Source organism: Stomoxys calcitrans, chromosome 4, assembly GCF_963082655.1.
Source record: "Stomoxys calcitrans chromosome 4, idStoCalc2.1, whole genome shotgun sequence".
Lineage (NCBI taxonomy): Eukaryota > Metazoa > Arthropoda > Insecta > Diptera > Muscidae > Stomoxys > Stomoxys calcitrans.
In genome coordinates this window covers 186,468,702-186,489,119 of record NC_081555.1, presented here as the reverse complement: position 1 = coordinate 186,489,119, position 20,418 = coordinate 186,468,702, and the positions used below count along the sequence as shown (strand labels likewise).

The following is a 20,418-nucleotide window of genomic DNA, read 5'->3' as shown; positions in this document are numbered from 1 at the left end:
TGACTTTCTGAGCCTCCGAAGGGAGCAATTCCTATCGGATTTGGCTGAAATTTTGGAGGTGGTGTTTTTCTATTACTTCTAACAGGCATGACAATTACGGTCCATGTCGGTCAACAACTTGATATAACTCATATATATTTAAAAAAGTCATTCAAAGAACATGAAAAATGCGAATGCCGAATTTAGCACGCCTTAACTTGTTTTAAAATTATGTTTTTCCTACTCAAAATCACTTTCTGATTCAACCTGTCTGACTGTCCATCTGTAATTAGTGTACAAACTACAGGTCGCAATTTTAATCCGATCGTTTTAAAATCTTCAAAATTTCACAAAATTTTGTACAACGCTTTCCTCGACGACCGCCGCAAGTTTGATCGAAATCGGTTAAGATTAAGATATAGCTCCCATCAGGGATGTAGCCAGGGGGGTGGGCTCGGGCCCGAGGGTCCACCCTAAATAATTATGTCTATAGAAAAAAAATAAATTAAATTAATTCGAAACACAAAATTTGAGTAAAACTTTTCAAATTACTAGTTGTCATATATATATTATTCTACAGAGACAAATTTTTGATTAGACCAGGACCACCTTAGGAATATTTTTTTAAGTACAAAATTTTTAAGAAATTTTTTTAAACAAATTTTAATTCAACTTTTTCTAAAGTCAAAATTTCAGCGCAATATTTTTAAAGACAAAACTTCTTCACAATTTTTTTAAAAGACAAAAAAAAATTAACCCTTTACGCTTGATCTTCGATTCCCTTGTCCAATTTGGATGAAATTTCATATATTAATTTCATAATTTAGGACATTTATATTGACGCAGTCTTTTTTATATTTCCTAAACCAATCTCACTCCTTAGAATTTTGAGAAAAATTTTTGTTTGATAATTTTGGATGTAAAAAATTTTTGACTTCCAACAATCCAATTTCCTTCAAAACATGCCCTTATATGATGCAAAAAATTGTTTCTAACCAGTTTTAGTCGTCCACTCATCTTTTTAAAATGAAATGAACTTAATACCCACCTTAAGTAAGAAAATATGTTCAAATAACATTAGTCGGCTGACTTTCTATGAGAGCAAGCGTTTTATTACACCTATTTATTTATTTAATCTACCGAGTAAAAACTAGTGGTCAAAGAAAGAAAAAAGTTTAAAATTGCAATAACGTGGAAACATCTTCGTATTTCTGATTCTAGTTCTGCCATTTTTTGTTATTTTATCTCCAATAAATTAGCAAGACCCTAGAACTTATAAAGACATGATGGAAATTATAGCCATGTACTGCAATATTTGGATGCAGTTTTTGCTGGACATTTTTCGGAGGAGAAATAAGCGGCATAATTTTTTATGCAGAACCTAGAAATGGGTCAAAATTTATTTTTTTTAAATACATACAATCGGATGTTGTTCGGCTGCAGACCATAGCGTAATCTGTTTCTATTACAAATAGAACACAAAAAACCATTGTTTTTTAAAAGAAATGTAATGTAATAGCATTTGACAGGTTTCCTAGATCGCGATTTCGTATGGAACTACCCAATCTCGTCGGTAGCATTTGTAAAAATTTTTCGTCTTCTTCTTTTTTCTTTTAGAATGAGAATTGGATTGTCGAAAGTTGTCAACTTTTTACATCCTAAAATATGTAAATTTTCCTAAAAATGTTAATGAATATATAAAATTTCATCTAAATTGGAAAGGGGAATCGAGTGTCAAGCATAATGGGTTAAATTTTTGTCTTTAAGAATATTTATTGAAAGTTGTCTATAGAAACAATTTTAGGAAAATATTTTTGATCAACATTTTGCCTTTGGACAATATTCCATTGAAATTTTGCGAGTTTCTTTGTCTTTACATGGAACAAATTTCATTATACCCACCACCGAAGGATGGGAGTATATTCATTTTGTCATTCCGTTTGCAACACATCGAAATATCCATTTCCGACCCTATAAAGTTTATATATTCTTGATCAGCGTAAAAATCTAAGACGATCTAGACATGTCCGTCCGTCTGTCTGTTGAAATCACGCTACAGTCTTTAAAAATAGAGATATTGAGCTGAAATTTTGCACAGATTCTTTTTTTGTCCATAAGCAGGTTAAGTTCAAAGATGGGCTATATCGGACTATACCTTGATATAGCCCCCATATAGACCTATCCGCCGATTTAGGATCTTAGGCCCATAAAAGCCACATTTATTATCCGATTTTGTTGAAATTTGTGGCAGTGAGTTGTGTTAGGCCCTTCGATATCCTTCGTCAATTTGGCTCAGATCGGTCCAGATTTAGATATAGCTGCAATATAGATCGATCCTCAGATTTAGGGTCTTAGGCCCATAAAAGCCACATTTATTGTCCGATTTCGCTGAAATTTGGGACAGTGAGTTGTCCTTCGACTTCCTTTGTTATATATAGATCGATCCTCCGATTTATGGTGTAAGGCCCATAAAAGCCACATTCATTGTCCGATTTTGCTGAAATTTAGGACAGAGTGTTAGGCCCTTTGACATATTTCTTCAATTTCTTCAATTTGATCCAGATCGGTCCAGATTTAGATATAGCTGCCATATAGACCGATTTCTTGATTTATGGTTTTGGGCCCATAAAATGCTCATTTATTGTCTGATGTCGCCGAAATTTGGAACAGTGAGTTTAGTTAATCCCCTTGACATACTTCTGCAATATCGCACAGATCGGTCCAGATTTGGATATAGTTGCCATATATCGGTCTATCTAGGTTTTAGGTGTTGGGGCGATAAAAGACGCATTTATTGTCCGATGTCGCTGAAATTTGACACAGTGTGTTTGGTTAGGCTCTTCGACGTCCTTTTTCAATTTTGTTGTGTTAGGCCCATCGACATCCTTCGTTAATTTGGCTCAAATCGGTTCAGATTTGCATATAGCTGCCATATAGACCGATCTCTCGATTTAAGGTTTAGATCCCATAAAAGAGGCATTTATTGTCCGATTTCGCCGAAATTTGGGACAGTGCTTTGTGTTAGGCTTTTCAACATGTTTATGCAACTTGGCCCAAATCGGTCCAGATTTGGATATAGCTGCCATGTAGACCGATCTCTATTTAAAGTCTTGGCCCCATAAAAGGCGCATTTATAATCCGATTTTACTGAAATTTGACACAGTGACTTATGTTCGGCTTTTCGACATCGTGTCGTATATAGTTCAGATCGGTATGAGGTATATGAGTATAAGGTATGAAATTTTCACCGAATTTTGATGAAAGGTGGTTTACATATAAACCCGAGGTGGTGGGTATCCAAAGTTCGGCCCGGCCGAACTTAACGCCTTTTTACTTGTTGTATTTTATTTTGTGATTTTTCATTTGTTTTGTTTTTGTTTAGGGCAGAAAAGCATTATAAAAGACTTTGCAAATGATTAAGTAAAATGTAGTGTCGCAAAACGCATTGAACAGGCGCAAAAAAATTTATTAAAATATTATTGAAATTTTGACTTTATATCCAAGATCGGTTTATATGGCAACTATATCAGGTTATGGACCGATTTGAACCATACATAACACAGTCGTTGGATGTCATAACGAAAAACGTCATTCAAAATTTCAGCCAAATCAGCTAGAAATTGCGCCCTCTAAAGGCTTAAGAAGTCTAATTGTGAGATCGGTTTATATGGCGGCTATATCAGGTTATGGACTGATTAAGACTACAATTGTCGCAGTTGTTGTCAGTCATACCAGAATACTTTATGCAAAATTTCAGCCAAATTGAATAAGAATTGCGCCTTCTAGAAGCTCTAGAGTTCAAAACCCAAGGTTGGTTCATATGACAGCTATATCAGGTTATCAACCGATTCAAGTGATAACAAAACACCACATGCAAAATGGGATTCAGCCAAATCGGATAAAAATTGCGCACTCTAGAAGCTCAAGGAGTCTAGACCACAGATTGGTTCATTTGGCAGCTATATCAAAACATGGACCGATTTGGCCCATGTACAATCCTAACCGACCTACACTAATAAGAAGTATTTGTGCAAGCTTAGCCTAGCTTTACTTCTTCGAAAGTTAGCATGCTTTCGACATCGTGCTTTGTGTCTGTCTCCAAGTGCATTATGGTGAATGAGTTTCGTTTTTTTTATACCCACCACCATTGGTTGGGGGTAAACTAATCCAGTCATTCCGTTGGTAACACCTCGTCTCGACGTTCTGAGTCGATCTAGTCATGTCCATCCGTCCGCCCGTCTGTCGAAATCACGATAGCGGTGTCGAAATCACGATAGCGGCGTAATGCTAGCCGCTTGAAATTTTTCTCAGATGCTTAATATTGATATAGGTTGTTGGGGATTGCAATCATATCGGTTCATATTTGGATAAAGCTCCCCTATAAACCGATCTCCCGATTTGACTTCTTGAGCCCCTGGAAGCCGCAAATTTTGTTCCATTTGGCTGAAATTTTGCATGTAGTATTCTGTTTATAAGCCTGATATAGCTTACAAGCCGCAATTTTTGTCCGATTTGGCTGAAATTTTGCATGTAGTGTTCTCTTAAACCTTCCAACAACTGTGCCAAGTACGGTCCGAATCGGTATTTAATCTGATATAGCTCCCATATAAAACGATCTCCCGATTTGAATTCTTGAGTCCTTACAAGCTGCAATTTTTGTCCGATTTTGGCTGAAATTAGGCATACGACTTCCAAAAACTGTCGATCATACTTCTTCGGTTCATAGAAGCTTTAATTTTTGCTGGTTTGACAGAAGTTTGGTATGTAGAATAGAATTATGCCCTTAAACTAAATTTATTTTGTATACATTTTTAGTAGAATCCATGGTGCTGGGTTCCCAAGATTCGGCCCGGCCGAACTTAGCTAGCTTTTACTTGTTTATATTTGTAGGACTGAAATTGAGAATGATGGAAGTAAAATTGGAATGACAGAGATGATGTGACAGATATTACAAACGGAATGCCTTAATTACGGTTAAGGGGACAAAATAAAAGTAAAACAATTATTTCCTACCCGTCGTATTTTTTGTACCCACCACCATAGGATGGGGGTATACTAATCTAGCCATTCCTTTTGTAACACCTCGAAATATTCACCTAAGACCCCAAAAAGTATATATATTCTTGATCCTCTCGACGTTCTGAGTCGATCTAGCCGTGTCCGTCCAACCGTCCGTCTGTCGAAATCACGATAGAGGTCGAACGCGTAAAGCTAGCTGCTTGAAATTTTGCACTGATACTTAACATCGATGTAGGTCGTTGGGGATAGCAAATGGGCAATATCGGCTCAGATTTAGATATAGCTCCCACGTAAACCGATCTCTCGATTTTACTTCTTGAGCCCCTAGAAGCCGCAATTTTTTCAGATTTGGCTGAAATTTTGCATGTAGTGTTCTATTACGACTTTCAAGAACTGTGCCAAATACGCTTCAAATCGGTCTATAACCTGATATAGCTCCCATATAAAACGGACTGCGGATTATCCTTATTCGGTTCCTAGAAACTTTAATTTTTGCTGTTTCTTGGTATGTACAATAAAAAAAAATGCCCATCAACTAGATTTATTTTATATAAATTTCTATCAGAATCCATTGTGGTGGGTTCCCAAGATTCGGCCCGGTCGAACTTAGCACGGTTTTACTTGTTTTTTTTTTAATTTTTGTAGGAATAAAATTGGGAATGATGGAAGTAAAAATTGGAATAACAGAGATGATACGACAATTTGTGGTTGAACCTGCAGCCAATACCCGCATTGATAATAAAGTTGCTGCGGACTCGTTTCTTTTAAGATTGGATGGTGAAATAAATCTTCGGATAAAAGGAATAGCGGAAAAATAAAAATAAGTAGTACAAAATTTAGATGGTGCTGTACAGGTGTTGGAAATAAAAAAAATATATAATTTAAGTCGGGCAGTTGCAAATTTCAAGTTTCAATATACATACATATATTTTTGCCTGTACAAACAAACGTTTATGCTTTAATTAAAATTAATTATATGAAGTCTTATCGAGTCGTTTTATGATATCTCGTTAGATATTCTCGTGCAGCTCAGGCCGGAGGTTTTTGTTTTTATTTATAATAGAAAAACATAAAAAAGAGTTTATGCTTTATGTCAAACATTTGTAGAAATCGAATGATGAGTAGGACAAAGTTTCTGATCCTTTTCTGTTTCTGTCACCAAAGTTTTATTAATGGTGGAATTTTGATAGGAGAAATGCTGGCGACATAAACTCCGATATTGTGAAAAAGGCTATGAAAGAAAGACAACAAAAGCACTTTTTCCATTTCGTCTCATATCAGTGTGCACTTAAGAAAATATGTACATTTGTGCATGCATTTGAATTGATAGCAGAAGCAATTGATAACTTGACAATTGGGTGCAAGTCAGGTTAGGGGTCCGCACAGAGCCAATGATAAGAAAGTGCTTATAACTATGGACTTAATCGCAATTGGAAGTTAGTTCAGTACAGTTAGTGTAAGTGGGCACGGAGAATTTTGTGTTCATAGAGCAAGATGTACTATATCTTCTTAAGTTCATTTTTAATCGGAATTGGCTGTGCCTATGGACTCTACAAGTATTTGACATGGCATTTTGATTACTGGGTTAAAAAGAGAATACCAGGTCCCAAACCCAAGGTATTGTTTGGAACATTTCCAGGCACTGTAAATGGCAGCAGAAATTTTATTTATGACCTGGATGAAGTTTACAAGTAAGTCATGTGTCACGTGAAATGCAAAAGAACATAAGAATGTTTTTTTTTGACAGCAAATTCAGCAAGAAGGCTAGATTTATCGGAGTATTCAATACGAGAAACCCCCAAATTTTCATTTTGGACCCAATATTGTGCAAAGATATTCTAATCAGTAATTTTACATGCTTTCAAGATAACGAGTCTTCGAAATGGGTAAGAAGGTACATCTTAGAATCGATCTTATCACTAAAGGTACTTTGATGCAAATCAGATGGACCGGGCGAGAGAACCAATATCGGGTAGTAATCCATTCGTATTACCCTTTGTCGATTGGAAAGTAAAGAGGTCGGAGTTCGTACCGGGACTTACCTCTTCGAAGGTGTGTTCTTCAATGGTTATGGAGTTGAGTATGTTCGTAATGAAATCAAGCTTCATTTCGTTTTTAGGTTAAATCGATGATGCCCATAATAACTTCTATTGGAGATAAACTAGTGGCTCATTTGAAAGAAAAGGTCAAAAATGGCAAATGCACTATTGATGCAAAAGAGGTGATCATAGTACACAGCATTGATGGAGTATTCATTAGCAATGACTATTATTTTTAGGTAGCGTTGTATTACACTGGCGAGGTTGTGGCAGATGTTGTGTGGGGCGTCCAAGCCGGCAATTTCGAAATGCTCGAAAGAGAGGGCACCATTCAGGAGTCACCGTTTCTTAGCATGTCCAAGCGAATGATAGGCCAGACCTTTAAGGCGTTCAAATATTTCTTTATCTTAGGCATATTTCCCTTTGTTAAATACCTGATATATGTCCGCTTTTTCCCAGAAGTAACAGACCGATTCTTTTTGAAATTAACTCACTCCACACTGCAGAATAGACGAGCTTTGCTAAAGGTACCCAGAAGCGATTTTCTCCAGCACTTAGTTGAGTTGCAGATGAAAAAGGGTCTCAATCTAACTGAAGTTTTGGCGCATATGCTGACTTTTCACTTTGATGGATTCGAAACATCTGCAACATTGATAAGTCATTGTCTGTTGTTGGTAAGCACGAAGAGATATAAGCGGTAATCTGTTGCTCATGGTTTCTGTTAATGGCAGTTGGCCAGATGTTTGGAAAAGCAAGATCGACTTCGAGCCGAAATTAATGAGTATATGCTGACCCATAACGACGTTGTTGAGTTCAGTGATTTGATGAAACTTCCCTACTTGGAGCAATGCATTGCAGGTAAGTAATGCGCACATCTTAAAGCCTTTTGTAGCAGTTATTTTCCAGAAACTCTTCGTATATTCGCCCCCTTGCCCTTTATGGCCAAGGTATGCACAAATCCATGCATTTTAGAAAATAACGATGGCGTCAACCTTGAAGTACAACCTGGAGAAGTGTGCCTGATTTCTATACACTCAATGCACCATGATGAGCAGTACTTCCCACAACCGGAGGAATTTATTCCAGAACGATTTGCAGACGAGAATGGTGGAGTAAAAAAATATAGGGACATGGGCGTATATATGCCATTTGGCGATGGACCCAGGATATGCCTTGGTGTGGTATAAATTACTTTTCTTCAGTTTCAATAATTTGTATGTTCCTTCACAGGCATGACTTTTGGCTTAGCCCAGGCAAAAGCTGCAATAGCCGTTTTAGTGAAGCACTTTCAATTGACCGTCAATGGCAAGACACGCAAGGACAATTATCAATCCCCTGGTGGATTCATTACAGGTCTTGAAGGTGGGATTTTTATAGACTTTGAAGAATTATAGTTGACATCTATCATGTCTGAAGACATTCGATTATGTCTTTAAGCCTAGTCCTAAGTTCAATATGCGCAAAAATCTTTTCCAGAAAAGAAACTACATTAAAATAGACATGTGCAGATAATTGAAGCAGAATTTATAAAGACGCAGCGACATTTCGCGCGTTTTCACAGTTGTTCGGGCGAAAAGTCGAACTCAGCACTAGGCTTTAGGAGTTACACTTGCAATTTCTTCGAACGCTTGTTATAAGTTAAAAGTTTTTAAATAAATTTTGAACGCAACAACCGCGTTTTTTTAAGGTTTATTTGGAGTTAAGCTGACCTATGATGCGTTTTTCTAAGGACATTGCATTCTCTCATCTCAACGAGAATATGGGATTAAGGATTAGTTCACAAATTGAACATGCATATGCACGCAAAAAAAAAAAAATAATTCCTTTTCCATAAAGGAAATTTTCTAAAAGTAAACTCCTTTCTTGAAAACGAAAGCACATGAGTTTTTGTCTTGATTTCATGCAATTCATGCAAATACATAAGTTTTTACCTAAATGCATTTCATTCTTGATAAATAAAATATTTATTTGAGATTTCAACCGCGTATTATTTATTATTTTTAATTTAACATTATCATGCTTACATATATTGCTGTTAATTTTATGATACCCAAAAGGATACCAAGTTGAAATTAATGCTGTAACATAATATTCCCTTCATACTGAAGATTAAATACGCATTTATTGCTCACGTCACACGGTGGGAGAAAGTCAAAAACAATAAGTGAAAAATATGCCGCGTGAGAACGGAAAGATATATCTCTTAGCGAGATCGTATGCAAAGTTTTAGGATCCTATATCGTCCGGGCGCCTTTTCGTAGGCCCCTAAAGCTGGTCACCTCAGTATTTCGAAATCTTGTTAGGGCTGCCAAATCATCAGTGTTGAGCTTTCCATTATGTTGTCTAATCTAGACTTGACCGCTTTACTGTCGCTACACGCAAAAAATAGAACGTTTGGTATATTTTTACGAAAAGCAAAAAATTTTAATTTCGAAGTTTTTTTCTTTTAGCTGTGCAACATTTCGCTTCAACATATCAAACGTTAGCCAAAAACGTAGCTTTATTGAACGTAATTAACTTTCTTTATTGTGAACCATTTAGCAGTTTCGCCTACGGTAAAACCAAAAACTCTTTAATTGCATAACTGTTTCGAGAGCCGCAACTGATTATTCGTTTATCGGACCAATTTTTATTCTCTTGTGTCTTTCCCACTAAAGATAATGGGTAAGTATTTATGCGTATAGACGAGTGATGAGCAAAAATACTCACACCATTGTAATGTGCTATGTGAGTATTTTTGTACGTACACAAGAAAAGAATCCCAAGCAATCCCATAGCCTTGCAACTAATTGCAATTGTTTGCTCGTCACTGGTATAGACACATTTTCACACAAACCATCTTTACTTTTTTTGACTGTGAAAAGAGCAGTCAGTATATTGAGCAGCTCAGTTGAGTGCGGATGTTAAGACAGTGATAATTTAAAAGCTTCGGTAAAAGCTTAGTTAAAAAAATTCCAATAATATATGTCCAATGGCAAAAATCATTGGAGCGACAGACAAATGGCAACCAGGTACAAGAATTTTTAAGGCATATGCATTGTTTGGGTAAAGAAATATCCTTCCCATAGTAGTTAAATGTGTGAAAGCAACCACACCAATATGTAATTATAACCTACACCACCACTGTGGTACAGGGAATTATAGATCTGTGCATTTGGTTGCAACGCTAAGAAGAAGAAGGAAAAGCTAGATCCACTGATAAGTATACCGATCGACTCAGAATCACTTTCTGATTCGATTTAGCCATGCCCTTCTGTCCGTCTGTGAGTTTGTATTTTAATCTGCTGTATTCGTTATGCCATGAATAAAGCAAAAAGCCAGTAAGGAAAGGCAAAAGTCGGGCGGTGCCGACTGTATAATACCCTACACATACACTATATGTATTACTAATTCTGAACGAATTTTGATGGACCTCGGCGGATGTTTTCAGATGGGTTATTAAACAACCCGTAATAAATTTCGAGCAAATATGTTCAAACTGTAAATGAAAGGCTCTTGGAGACTCTTTTTAAGCGTTTCATGCATACATATTTGTTTCTGGTGGATTGAGAATAAGGTCGCTTACCTCCGAAAGAACGCTTGCGTCTATGGATCCAACAATTGTATGGAATTTGGTTGAATCGGATGTTATTCCAGATGTTATAAAATGGCTTTCGACCTGTTTGAACCATAATGCTGGATTGTTGCACCAGAATGGTGGAATTTTCACTGAAACTCTTGAAACCTCGACTGGGCCTGTTGGTAGCGGGTCATCCATTATAGAGTTTGACGAAATATTACCATGAGCCAATGGTGAATTCATTCCAGGAATGATTTCTTCAAAATGATTATCTAGAGCTCTGCTGGCGTTTCCGGTTGGCGAATGAAACATTGTCTAATGTGCTTTAACGTGTAGTCTGGGTCACCAATTGATGTGGTTAAGGTGCAAAACGTAATAAAACGCAAACAAATTTATGAATATTTTTATTTTTGCTTCCTGACACGTCACTTATATTTTTTCGACTCAATCAAATTTCTCTGTACAATGAAAAGAAAATGACAATCCAATGCCTACTCAATCTAACATATTTTTTAAAACTCAAAAGTGTTATATAAACTAACAAAGAAAATGAAAACTTGACCTACTTTGTTAAAATATAAATAATTTAAACGATTGAGAATAATAAATGTGGATACACCACAACATCATTGCAAATTACCCAATTTCTTGGGAGCTATTTCTAAATCTGAACCGATTTCGATAAAACTTCTTAGATATTGTGGTAGTCGTTGAGGAAAGCGTTGTGCAAAATGTTGGCAAGATTGGTCAATAAAGTCGCTTGCAGTAAAATTAAGGCAAAATATATCTATGGCAACTATATCTAAATTTGAACCGATTTCTATGAAATTCACTAAGAGTCATAAGAAAATCCTTCCTCAAAATTTCGAGAGAATCGGTTAGCAAATATTTCTAAAAATCGGAGTAACATATATGTATATGAATGCCATATCTAAATCTGTGGCGATTTCGGGAAAACGTCTTAGATTTTGTGGTAGTCGTCGAGGAAAGCGGTGTATAAAATGTTGTGAAGATTGGTTAATAAATGCGCTTGCAGTGCCTCTAGGAGTGAAAATTGGGGGATATATAAATGAGAACTATATATAAACCTGAACCGATTTCAATGAAATTCACCGGTAATGTCTAGAGTCAAGAGAAAATCCTTTCTCCATAATTTCGATAGAATCCGTTAACAAGAGGATGTTAACCGATTCTAGAGGACGTAATTCTTTTCCGATTGAAATTTTGTATGAGATGTTTTGTAATGCCTTTCAACAACTGTGTTAAGTATGGTCCAAATCGGTTCATAACCTAATATAGCTGCCATATATTTATTCGGATATTGAATTCTTGAGCCTCAATAAGTGCGCAATTATTAACCGGTTTGGCTGAAATATGGTACAACGACTTCTCCTATGAACTGGAATTTGTATAAAATGTCTGGCAATCTAAACCATCTTTCTGTCGGTCGAAAGCACGCAAACTTTCAAAGCAATAAAGCTTCGAGCTAGAAATTTTGCACAAATACTTTTTATTGGCGCAGACCGATTGGGATTATAAATGGGCCATTTCGGTCCATGTATTGATATAGCTGCCCTACAATTCGATGTTGTATCTGAACTTCTTGAGCCACTAGAGGCAGAAATTCTCTTTCGATTTGGCTGAAATTTTGTATGTGATGTTTTGTTATTGCTCCCAGCAACTGTGCCAAGTATGGCCTATGTCGGTTTATAGTCCTATATAACTCCCATATTAACCGATCTCCCGATTAAATATCTTGAGCCTCTAGAGGGCGCAATTCTTATCCGATTTTGATGAAATTTTGTACAACGATGAAATTTTTTACAACATTTTGGCAACATACGTGCCAAAAATGGTCCGAATCCGTCCAAACCTCATAAAGCTCCCATATAAACCATTCTCCGGCATAAATTTTTTGGCCCCTATAAGGCGCCCATCCTATATCGATTTGGCTCATATATATAACAAAGGCTTCTACTATAGTCTCCAATGTCCAAACCATGTACGGTCCGAATCGATCCATAACATGGTAGTGCTTCAATAGAAATTCTTATCCATTATCCTTTGTTTGCCTATAGAGAGATACCAGACAATGAACTTGAGAAATGCGATCCATGGTGGAGTGTATATAAGATTCGGCCCGGCCGAACTTAGCACGTTTTTACTTGTAAATTTTACAAAGTATATATATATTTATAGACGATCTAGATATGTCCGCCCGTCCGTCTGTTTGATGAATTCAATCTACCCTAGAATCCAAAGATCATGATATATGATATGATATATCGTGATATAGAACCCTTTATACTGATTTTCCGATAAGAAATCTAAGTTCATAAAAGTTGTATTTTTACCCCGATTTCAATGAACAATCGTGCCGAGATAGGATTTAACAAGTTAGACCCCATGTAACGACAAGAATTGGAATAAGTTTGAATTACGAGTATCCCCGGCGATTTTTTCAGTAATTTACTTGATATTTATATGTTGGAAAACCCACCAAAATTGGAGCCAGCAAACCTACAAACCTACCAAGACAATAAAAACCTACCAATTTTGGTAGGAACCTACCAAAAAAGGCAACAATGTTTATGATACACAATTATATTACAAGCCTTCCATGCGGTACTATTGTTTTTTTGTCATTGGACGTACTTATGGCGAAACTTTAAAAATTGTAAATTTCCGAGTTTACCTTCCGCCCATCACCGGTATAAACTCTTAAATACTCACCGTCTCTCTTCGATTATTGGTCCGATTCGTCCACCCCACATTTTTTCGAAATCGAAGAATTGACAAAATTCTTCTGTTGTGTGAAATTGGTAAAGATACCTGAAATTTTTTATTGAAAATTGTGGTCCTGTGGTGCAGGAACTGAACGGTAGGAACGTCGGCGGTGAGCTACATTTTGTACTGCTTGCCAACACACACTATTTATAAGTAGACCCTAATCTTTCAAGTGTTTGATAATATGGTTGTCTTTGCGAATATCTTAGTTTTATAACGAACGTTTCTGCGAATCAGCTTCATTTTCATTTTTCCCAATTAATTGGAGATAAAATACGAAAAGGTGGTAGAATTAAAATCTGAAATAAGAAGTGTTTTCTACTTTGTTCCAGTTGTAAACTTTTTTCTTTGTCAATTTTATTTGCGTTTTAGTTTTAAATTGATTTACTTTCGTCAACTAATAAATAATGTACATATGTCTTCCTTAAAAATGAAAGAAAATTTTATTCAAATATTCTCAAAAAGCTAATTCTCCTGAAGCTATTCCATTTAAGTAGCCCAAGATGCCCACTAATTGATGTAAAATGTCCTAGCGGTAGACGTAAATCTGTCTACAATATTTATTAAAATGAATTTGTGTTTGTTTGTTTGATTGTTTGTGGGTTTGTAAATTTGGTTGTTCGTATAGACTCAAAAATGGCTAAACCATTTCTTTGAAATTTTCACAGATTGCGGGGAGTGGTATTGACGGAGCAATAGGCTATATAATTTTTTGATATCGCAAGGGGGCGGAACCTCCCATTACTACAAAAGTACCATCCAAAAATAAAAGTATCCCGATTGTGACAATATGGGACTCAAATGTAAAGTATTCGGGAGTAGAAAACAAATTTGATATCAAAAGATGTATCCAAGAAATTGGGGGGCCGCCCGACAGGCATTCGGGAGTAGATTACCAATATCAGGTCAGGAAGGAGGTATAGGCTTTATAATTTGTTGATTTCGGAAGGGAGGCGCAACATCCCCCTTACCACAAAAGTACGACGCAAATCAAATGCCAAACTTGTTCTACCTTCGCATGCCTATAATTTGCCTAGGCCATCGGCCTTCCGCGGCAAACCAACACGCTCTTTAAGAGGTTAGAATAATAGAAGGCGTATTGCTCTCATGTTTATTGAGAGGCTTGGTGCAAATGATCCTAAGACTCTCACTAATAGGAAGAGAGACTCCCTAAATTGGGCTCGGGTATTCGGAGAGAGACTCTCTAAATTGGACCTGGAACATCGGACATTGTATCAAGCATAACACAGTGTCCGTAGCCGCCACATGACCAATGAGAAAGCTCTCTCAACCTCACGGCAGTGGTCGCTGCAATTTGGGTAGCCACAATGTCCAGAGGCTTAAGATGTAGCATTAAATTCAGTGCATCAGATGGTGTTATCCTCAGTGCGGCTGTGATGCATAAACAAGCTATCCTTTGGATCCGGTTAAGTATTGAGCAGTAGGTGGACTTTTGAAGCGCCGTCCAAAAGACCACAACCCCATATAGCATTATAGGTCTGACAACTGCAATATATACCCAATACATGACACGTGGTTTAAACCCTCAACTTTTGCCAATGGCTCTCTTGCAGGTGTAAAGGGCAAAAGTGGCCTTTCTTGCACTTTCAAAAATGTTGGATTTGAAGTTCAGTTTCCTGTCCAGCAAAACACCCAGGTATTTTGCGCATTCTGTAAATGGAACATTCTCTCCGGCCAAGGAGACAGGTTGCACTGTAGGAAACTTGTATATCATGTTGAAAACAACTACTTCTGTCTTGCACGTATTTATACCTAAACCACTTTCGGTAGCCCACTTTGCTGTTGCACGTTGAGCTTCCTGAAGTATATCTCTTAGAGTGCTGGGAGACTTTCCCCTAACTGCAATTGCCATGTCATCAGAACACGCGACCACTTTTACTCCATTTTCTTCCAGAGACAATAATATATTGGTAATGTCTATATTCCAAAGACAGTACACTTCCTTGAGGAGTTCCTCTGCTGACCCATATTTTTAGATCCACAGATCCCAAGCCTGCCGTAGGCAACTTGTATATCATGTTGAAAACAACTATTTCTGTCTTGCACGGATTTATACCTAAACCACTTTCGGTAGCCCACTTTGCTGTTGCACGTTGAGCTTCCTGAAGTATATCTCTTAGAGTGCTGGGAGACTTTCCCCTAACTGCAATTGCCATGTCATCAGCACACGCGACCACTTTAACTCCATTTTCTTCCAGAGACAATAATATATTGTTAATGGCTATATTCCAAAGACAGTACACTTCCTTGAGGAGTTCCTCTGCTGACCCATATTTTTAGATCCACAGATCCCAAGCCTGCCGTAATGCATCTTTTAGTAAGTAAGTTGTTAATTTACTTTCTTACGGTAGAGTTGATGCATAAAAACTCCAACTCTCTCATGATTGACTGCAGTGCGTATCAAGCGGAGATAAAGGAAGTGCTGGAATGGCTAAGATATAGTGTCATAACGCCGATTATCATAAATATCTTCTCTGATAGTTAGGCAGCAATTAAATCTCTGGAGAACGCATTTCTGAAAACAAAAACCACCCTCGACTGTCGCAGATCTCCCAACGAGATGACTGAACACTTGAAAGGCCACAGAGATATCCCAGGGAATTGTAAAGCGGACGAGCTTGCGGAACTAGGAACTACACATTCCAGGAAACTGGAAGCTGTGGGTATGACTCTATCGACATGTAAGCTAAGTTTTCAGGATCAGGCCAGAAGGGCAACGAATGAGAGATGGTCACAAGGAGGGGCTGTGAGCATTCCAAAACTATGTGGCCTAATCTAGACAAGAAGAGGTTTTCCTCTTTGCTGTCACTGATCTTCCGCTTTGCTGTCACAGTCATTGTGTCCGTAAGAGACTGTAGAACACCTTCTGTGTGTGTCCCGCTTTGGCAGTCAGAAGGAAGAATTCATTGAGAACCTGTCTGATTTAACGGATGTGAACGTTCGCAAGTTGTTGGACTTTTTAAGGCGATCTGGATGGTTCAACGGTAGGAACTTGACGGCATCTTTCTTCTTCTGTTACAATGGACGAAAACGTCTAAGTGAGTCTGATGACAGACTGTCACACTCAAAAAAAAGTTTGCTAAAAATAGCAAATACTGTCTGCTAAATATCAGTAGGTAATTTTGCTGCTTTTGTAAGAGTAGTTCTGTTATTACAGCAGTAGTACTGCAATTCAAGAGTTGCAGGCTTACTGCCGAAAAGTCTGTTGTTTGCTGAAAATGACTGCTGCTTAGGTTAGGTTGAAAAGAGGGTGCAGATATTAATCCGTCCCATGCCACTATGGACATACACCTAAACTAACAATCGGCTTGTTGAAACCTTAGTTAAGAATTCCGTGCTATTTACAAAATCCCTAATTATTTTCCATGCCACTTCCCTAAGTTGGTTCATGTGTGGTATAGAGTCCCCACCTAAGTGTCAGTATCTGTTAGACGCGTAAGCTGGGCAATGAAAAAGGAAATGCCTGCTGCTTAATTATGAAGGGGATGTTAGAAGGAAAAAAAACACATATTTAGATACAAAAAGCCATGCCAGTCATGTGCACATTAGCAGAGTTGTAACAAAAAATTCGAGCTATCTCAGCCACATTTCGAAATGTATACCAATGGATGGATCAGTTAGCTTCTTTATAGTTATATTTTACAAATTAAAATCAACTGTTCCAACAAAAATTCTAAACAAATTCTAAAAAATACCTAAAGTAATCGAAACAAATAACAGGCAAACATAAAAAGTAGCATAATTTTTTTTTTGCAGACTTGTGTACTTAAAACATCATCCCTACGTTTGCTGAAACAGCAGTAATGTCTGCTTTCCCATTTAAAGCAGAATTTGTTTGATGTGTCTTTCTGACCACTTTTTATAGAAAAAGTTTTTTGGAAAAAATTCCATGAAGATTTTGGCTTGAAGAAAATTTTAATAATTTTTTGTTTAAAGCCCACTCAAAATTTGTATCGTTGATAAAATTAAATTGCAATTCGCTCTTTAAAGGAAATTCTATTTAAATTTTTGTCTTTAAGAATATTTATTGAAAATTGTCTTTTGAAAACATTTTAGGTAAATTTTGTCGTTTAAAAAGATGTTATTGAAATTTATTGAAATCTTTCACTAAGAAAACATAATTTCGGAGGAGGCCAGGTCTGATCAATATTTCGCCTTTAAGCAATATTTCATTAACATTTTATTTGATGAAAATATATTGTTGACATTTAAAAAAAAATAAATAATATTGTCTACAGAAAAGTTCATTGAAATTTTGTCTTTAGAAAAAATTTCATTAAAATGTTTTCCTTAGAAAAAAGTCTTTGAAGTGTTATCTTTACAAGAAAGAAATTTCATTTTGCAGTTGTTAACCCTATTTGGCCTTCAAGCGACGCGCTTTGTTCCACCCATCGTGTGCAGTGCAAGAAAGCATGTTCAGCGTGATCCAGGTGTTCTTCATCTTCGTAGTACCAAAAAGAAGTGCTGCACTTCCCTATTTTGTGCAAAAATTTCCTAAAATATTCGTATCCTGACAGCGTTTGCGTTATGTAATAGTTTACATACCCATGTCTCTTACATAAAGGTTGATTTTTTAAGAGCTATGGGACAGTTTTTCAAAAGGACACATATAAAATTCAGAAAAATTCATGAAATCTTTATTTGAATTGATAGTACGGCCCATATAATTTAATGTTTGAAGATTATTTCATGCAAATATTGACCGTGACTGCGCTTCAAATGGTCCATCCGTTTAGTTCAATTTTGGCGTTCTCTTTCCAACATTTCGGCCGGTATCTCACGAATAAGTGCTTCAATGTTGTCTTCCAATGCGTCAATTGAAGCAGGCTTGTCTGTATAGACATAAGCACGATCTAGGCGGCCAAGTGACCAGTCCCGAACTCGAAATAAAATGTTCACCGAACTGGCCTCTCAATAAGTCCATTGTTACGCATGCTGCGTGGTATGTGGCACCATATTATTGAAACTGCATGTCAGCAAGTCGAGCTCTTGTATTTTGGACAAAAAAAAGTTGGATATCATCCACGATTGCGTTGACCATTCACAGTTATGTTACGATTCGCATCGTCTTTGAAGAAGTACACATTTTCGTGATTAAAGCCGTTTCTATTAATTGGAAAATTTAAATTGGATCAACGAATTTCGTAATTGAAATCAATTTCTATTATTTGTGTGTACATAAATTGTACTCTTATTAAAGTCTTTCAGTGTTCAACTACTATTTTTATTTGCCAATTTTATCTCAAAATTTGGTGTGAGGAACTGTTCCGGTCTGTTAAAGTTTAATTTCTTGCTGCAAAATGAAGTAGTGGCCAAACTGTGACAAAGATTTTCTCCTTGAGTAATTTTCAATAGACCTTTTGCAGACTTCATTGCCTGTCTTATCTAACGGTTGGGTAGTTTTTTGGGTGCATATGAAGACATCAATATTTTACCATACCACGCTGCACTCTAAGCGCCCAATGTCAACACATACATAGATGGGTTAGTCCTTTATCCTACTTGGCATGCTGCAGAGTGTTCACTCCGTCTTCTCGCACCACAGCGGAAGCACAATTTTAGTTTGTATCCGCTTGAAGCTCACACAAATGGAAAATCATAATTGAGAATTTATGAACGAAGAACTCAAGTTCTCCTCTCCACTGTTCAACCATCCAATTGTTCGGTCCCATTCAATCACGCCTCTGTTCTATTGTGTAAAACTTTATTGCCAACAGCCAACAGTACATTTTAACACTTTCCGTCGCATGTGCAAAATAAATTCGATTGGAATTCTCAACTTGTCTGCTCTGAAGTCTTGTGGTGAGGGGTACCAAGTCAATGGAAGCAAGTATTCTTCGAAGGGGAGATCATTGGATATAGCTCCTTATGTATGAATATGTCAGTCACATACATTTTTAGTTGTCAATAAAATTCAAATATGCTTCCAACGGCGGTATTTTCGATCTGATATATGTGAATGAAAGGGGAGTAAGAAGGTCGCACCACCCAAGTGACGAAATTTCAGTTTCTATAGAGGCGCCAATCACTCGCTACTAAAAGGCCAGTCTTGCTATGTTAAGGTCGCAGTAGTTCATGATCACGTCTGACACCAAAATCAATGAAATTGACAACGACCATGGAGATATTTTTGGATTTCTTGTGTAGATAGCAGAAGCGGCGTTTCTCAGAACCATCCTATCGCACTCTTGAATCTACTGATAGAGGATGATTTTATCTCTCAGGCACTTCGACAGCATTTATATAATAGACGCACCTTTGGAGCAGCTCGTACACTCAGAAAAGGTTAGATCGAAATTCGGTCTTTTCTACTTTAAGAGCAAAATCATCTTCAGTGACGAAGCTCATTTTTGGGTTAATAGGATCGGCAATAAGTAAAATATGCATTATTTGTCGGGTGAAAATCAACATGTGCTTCACGAATCAACACTTCGTCTACAAAAATAATTGTTTGGTGCGGTTTGTATGCCGACAGTGTCGTGCCTTACTCCTTCATCGACGATGGCAATCGTCACGTTACCGTTAATGGACAACGCGACCGCACCATACCATGCTTACTGATTATGTTGAGGCCTGAAGTGGAAGATATGGAATTGAATTGACCAAATCTCCGTGACAAGTTTAGCTAAGATTAACAGCATGGCGTTCTACAGGACCAATGCTGGCAAAGATCCTACTATTGGAACTTCAGGAGTTCAGTGACAGGAAACCCATTCCCAAGAAACCCAATTTTTGGAGGACTAATAATTGAGGTCATCCAGATAAACATCAGCCGGAGAAAATCAGCAAGGGCAAGATTCATATTGCCTTAATTCGGGAGCCATGGACGACCAGGAACAATGTTTCTGGACTTAACCATATCAACTATCAATTATTCTATGCCAATACTAGTACTCGCCCGAGGACCTCCATTATATATCATAGCGATGGCGGCAAAGAGGACACTGCAGAACCAATCCCCGATGTTGTCATAGAATGTATACCACCTAGTCGGAATGAGGTTAAAGTTGCTGA

At 37.2% G+C, this 20,418-nt stretch overlaps 3 protein-coding genes across 7 annotated transcripts in view; 2 read left to right on the top strand and 1 right to left on the bottom strand.

The window, feature by feature from the left end:
- Positions 1–11,015, bottom strand: part of LOC106084602 (uncharacterized) — a 33,729-nt gene extending 22,714 nt beyond the window's left edge. The window contains exon 1 of the mRNA XM_013248422.2: positions 10,603–11,015. Coding sequence (XP_013103876.2) covers positions 10,603–10,908 — 306 coding nt within the window. The 5' untranslated portion in view covers positions 10,909–11,015. The remainder of the gene's footprint in view (positions 1–10,602) is intronic.
- The window catches only part of LOC106084599 (probable cytochrome P450 28d1), a 50,365-nt gene that overhangs the window by 15,252 nt on the left and 14,695 nt on the right, over positions 1–20,418 (top strand). For 3 of the 5 annotated variants that reach the window (XM_013248414.2, XM_013248413.2, XM_013248419.2), the window contains one exon: positions 5,644–5,985. The exons of 1 other annotated variant lie outside the window; for it this stretch is intronic. In XM_013248414.2, the coding sequence (XP_013103868.1) occupies positions 5,644–5,816 (173 nt within the window). In that variant the 3' untranslated portion in view covers positions 5,817–5,985. Of the gene's footprint in view, positions 1–4,869; positions 5,218–5,643; positions 5,986–20,418 lie in introns of those variants that run through there. One more of the 5 variants, XM_013248417.2, reaches the window with a different exon arrangement.
- On the top strand, positions 6,432–8,745 carry LOC106084598 (probable cytochrome P450 28d1). The gene is made up of 8 exons (XM_013248412.2): positions 6,432–6,689; positions 6,746–6,884; positions 6,943–7,050; positions 7,118–7,219; positions 7,277–7,711; positions 7,769–7,895; positions 7,944–8,213; positions 8,268–8,745. The coding sequence occupies exons 1-8, from the start codon at positions 6,493–6,495 to the stop codon at positions 8,429–8,431; spliced, it is 1,542 nt and encodes a 513-aa protein (XP_013103866.2). The 5' UTR covers positions 6,432–6,492; the 3' UTR covers positions 8,432–8,745.

Coding starts and splice junctions, on each gene's coding strand:
- LOC106084598 (XM_013248412.2), top strand. CDS start 6,493: ATGTACTATATCTTCTTAAGTTCATTTTTAATCGGAATTGGCTGTGCC. Junction 7,712..7,768: donor TAAGTCATTGTCTGTTGTTG/GTAAGCACGAAG, acceptor TGTTAATGGCAG/TTGGCCAGATGTTTGGAAAA. Junction 7,896..7,943: donor CTTGGAGCAATGCATTGCAG/GTAAGTAATGCG, acceptor GTTATTTTCCAG/AAACTCTTCGTATATTCGCC.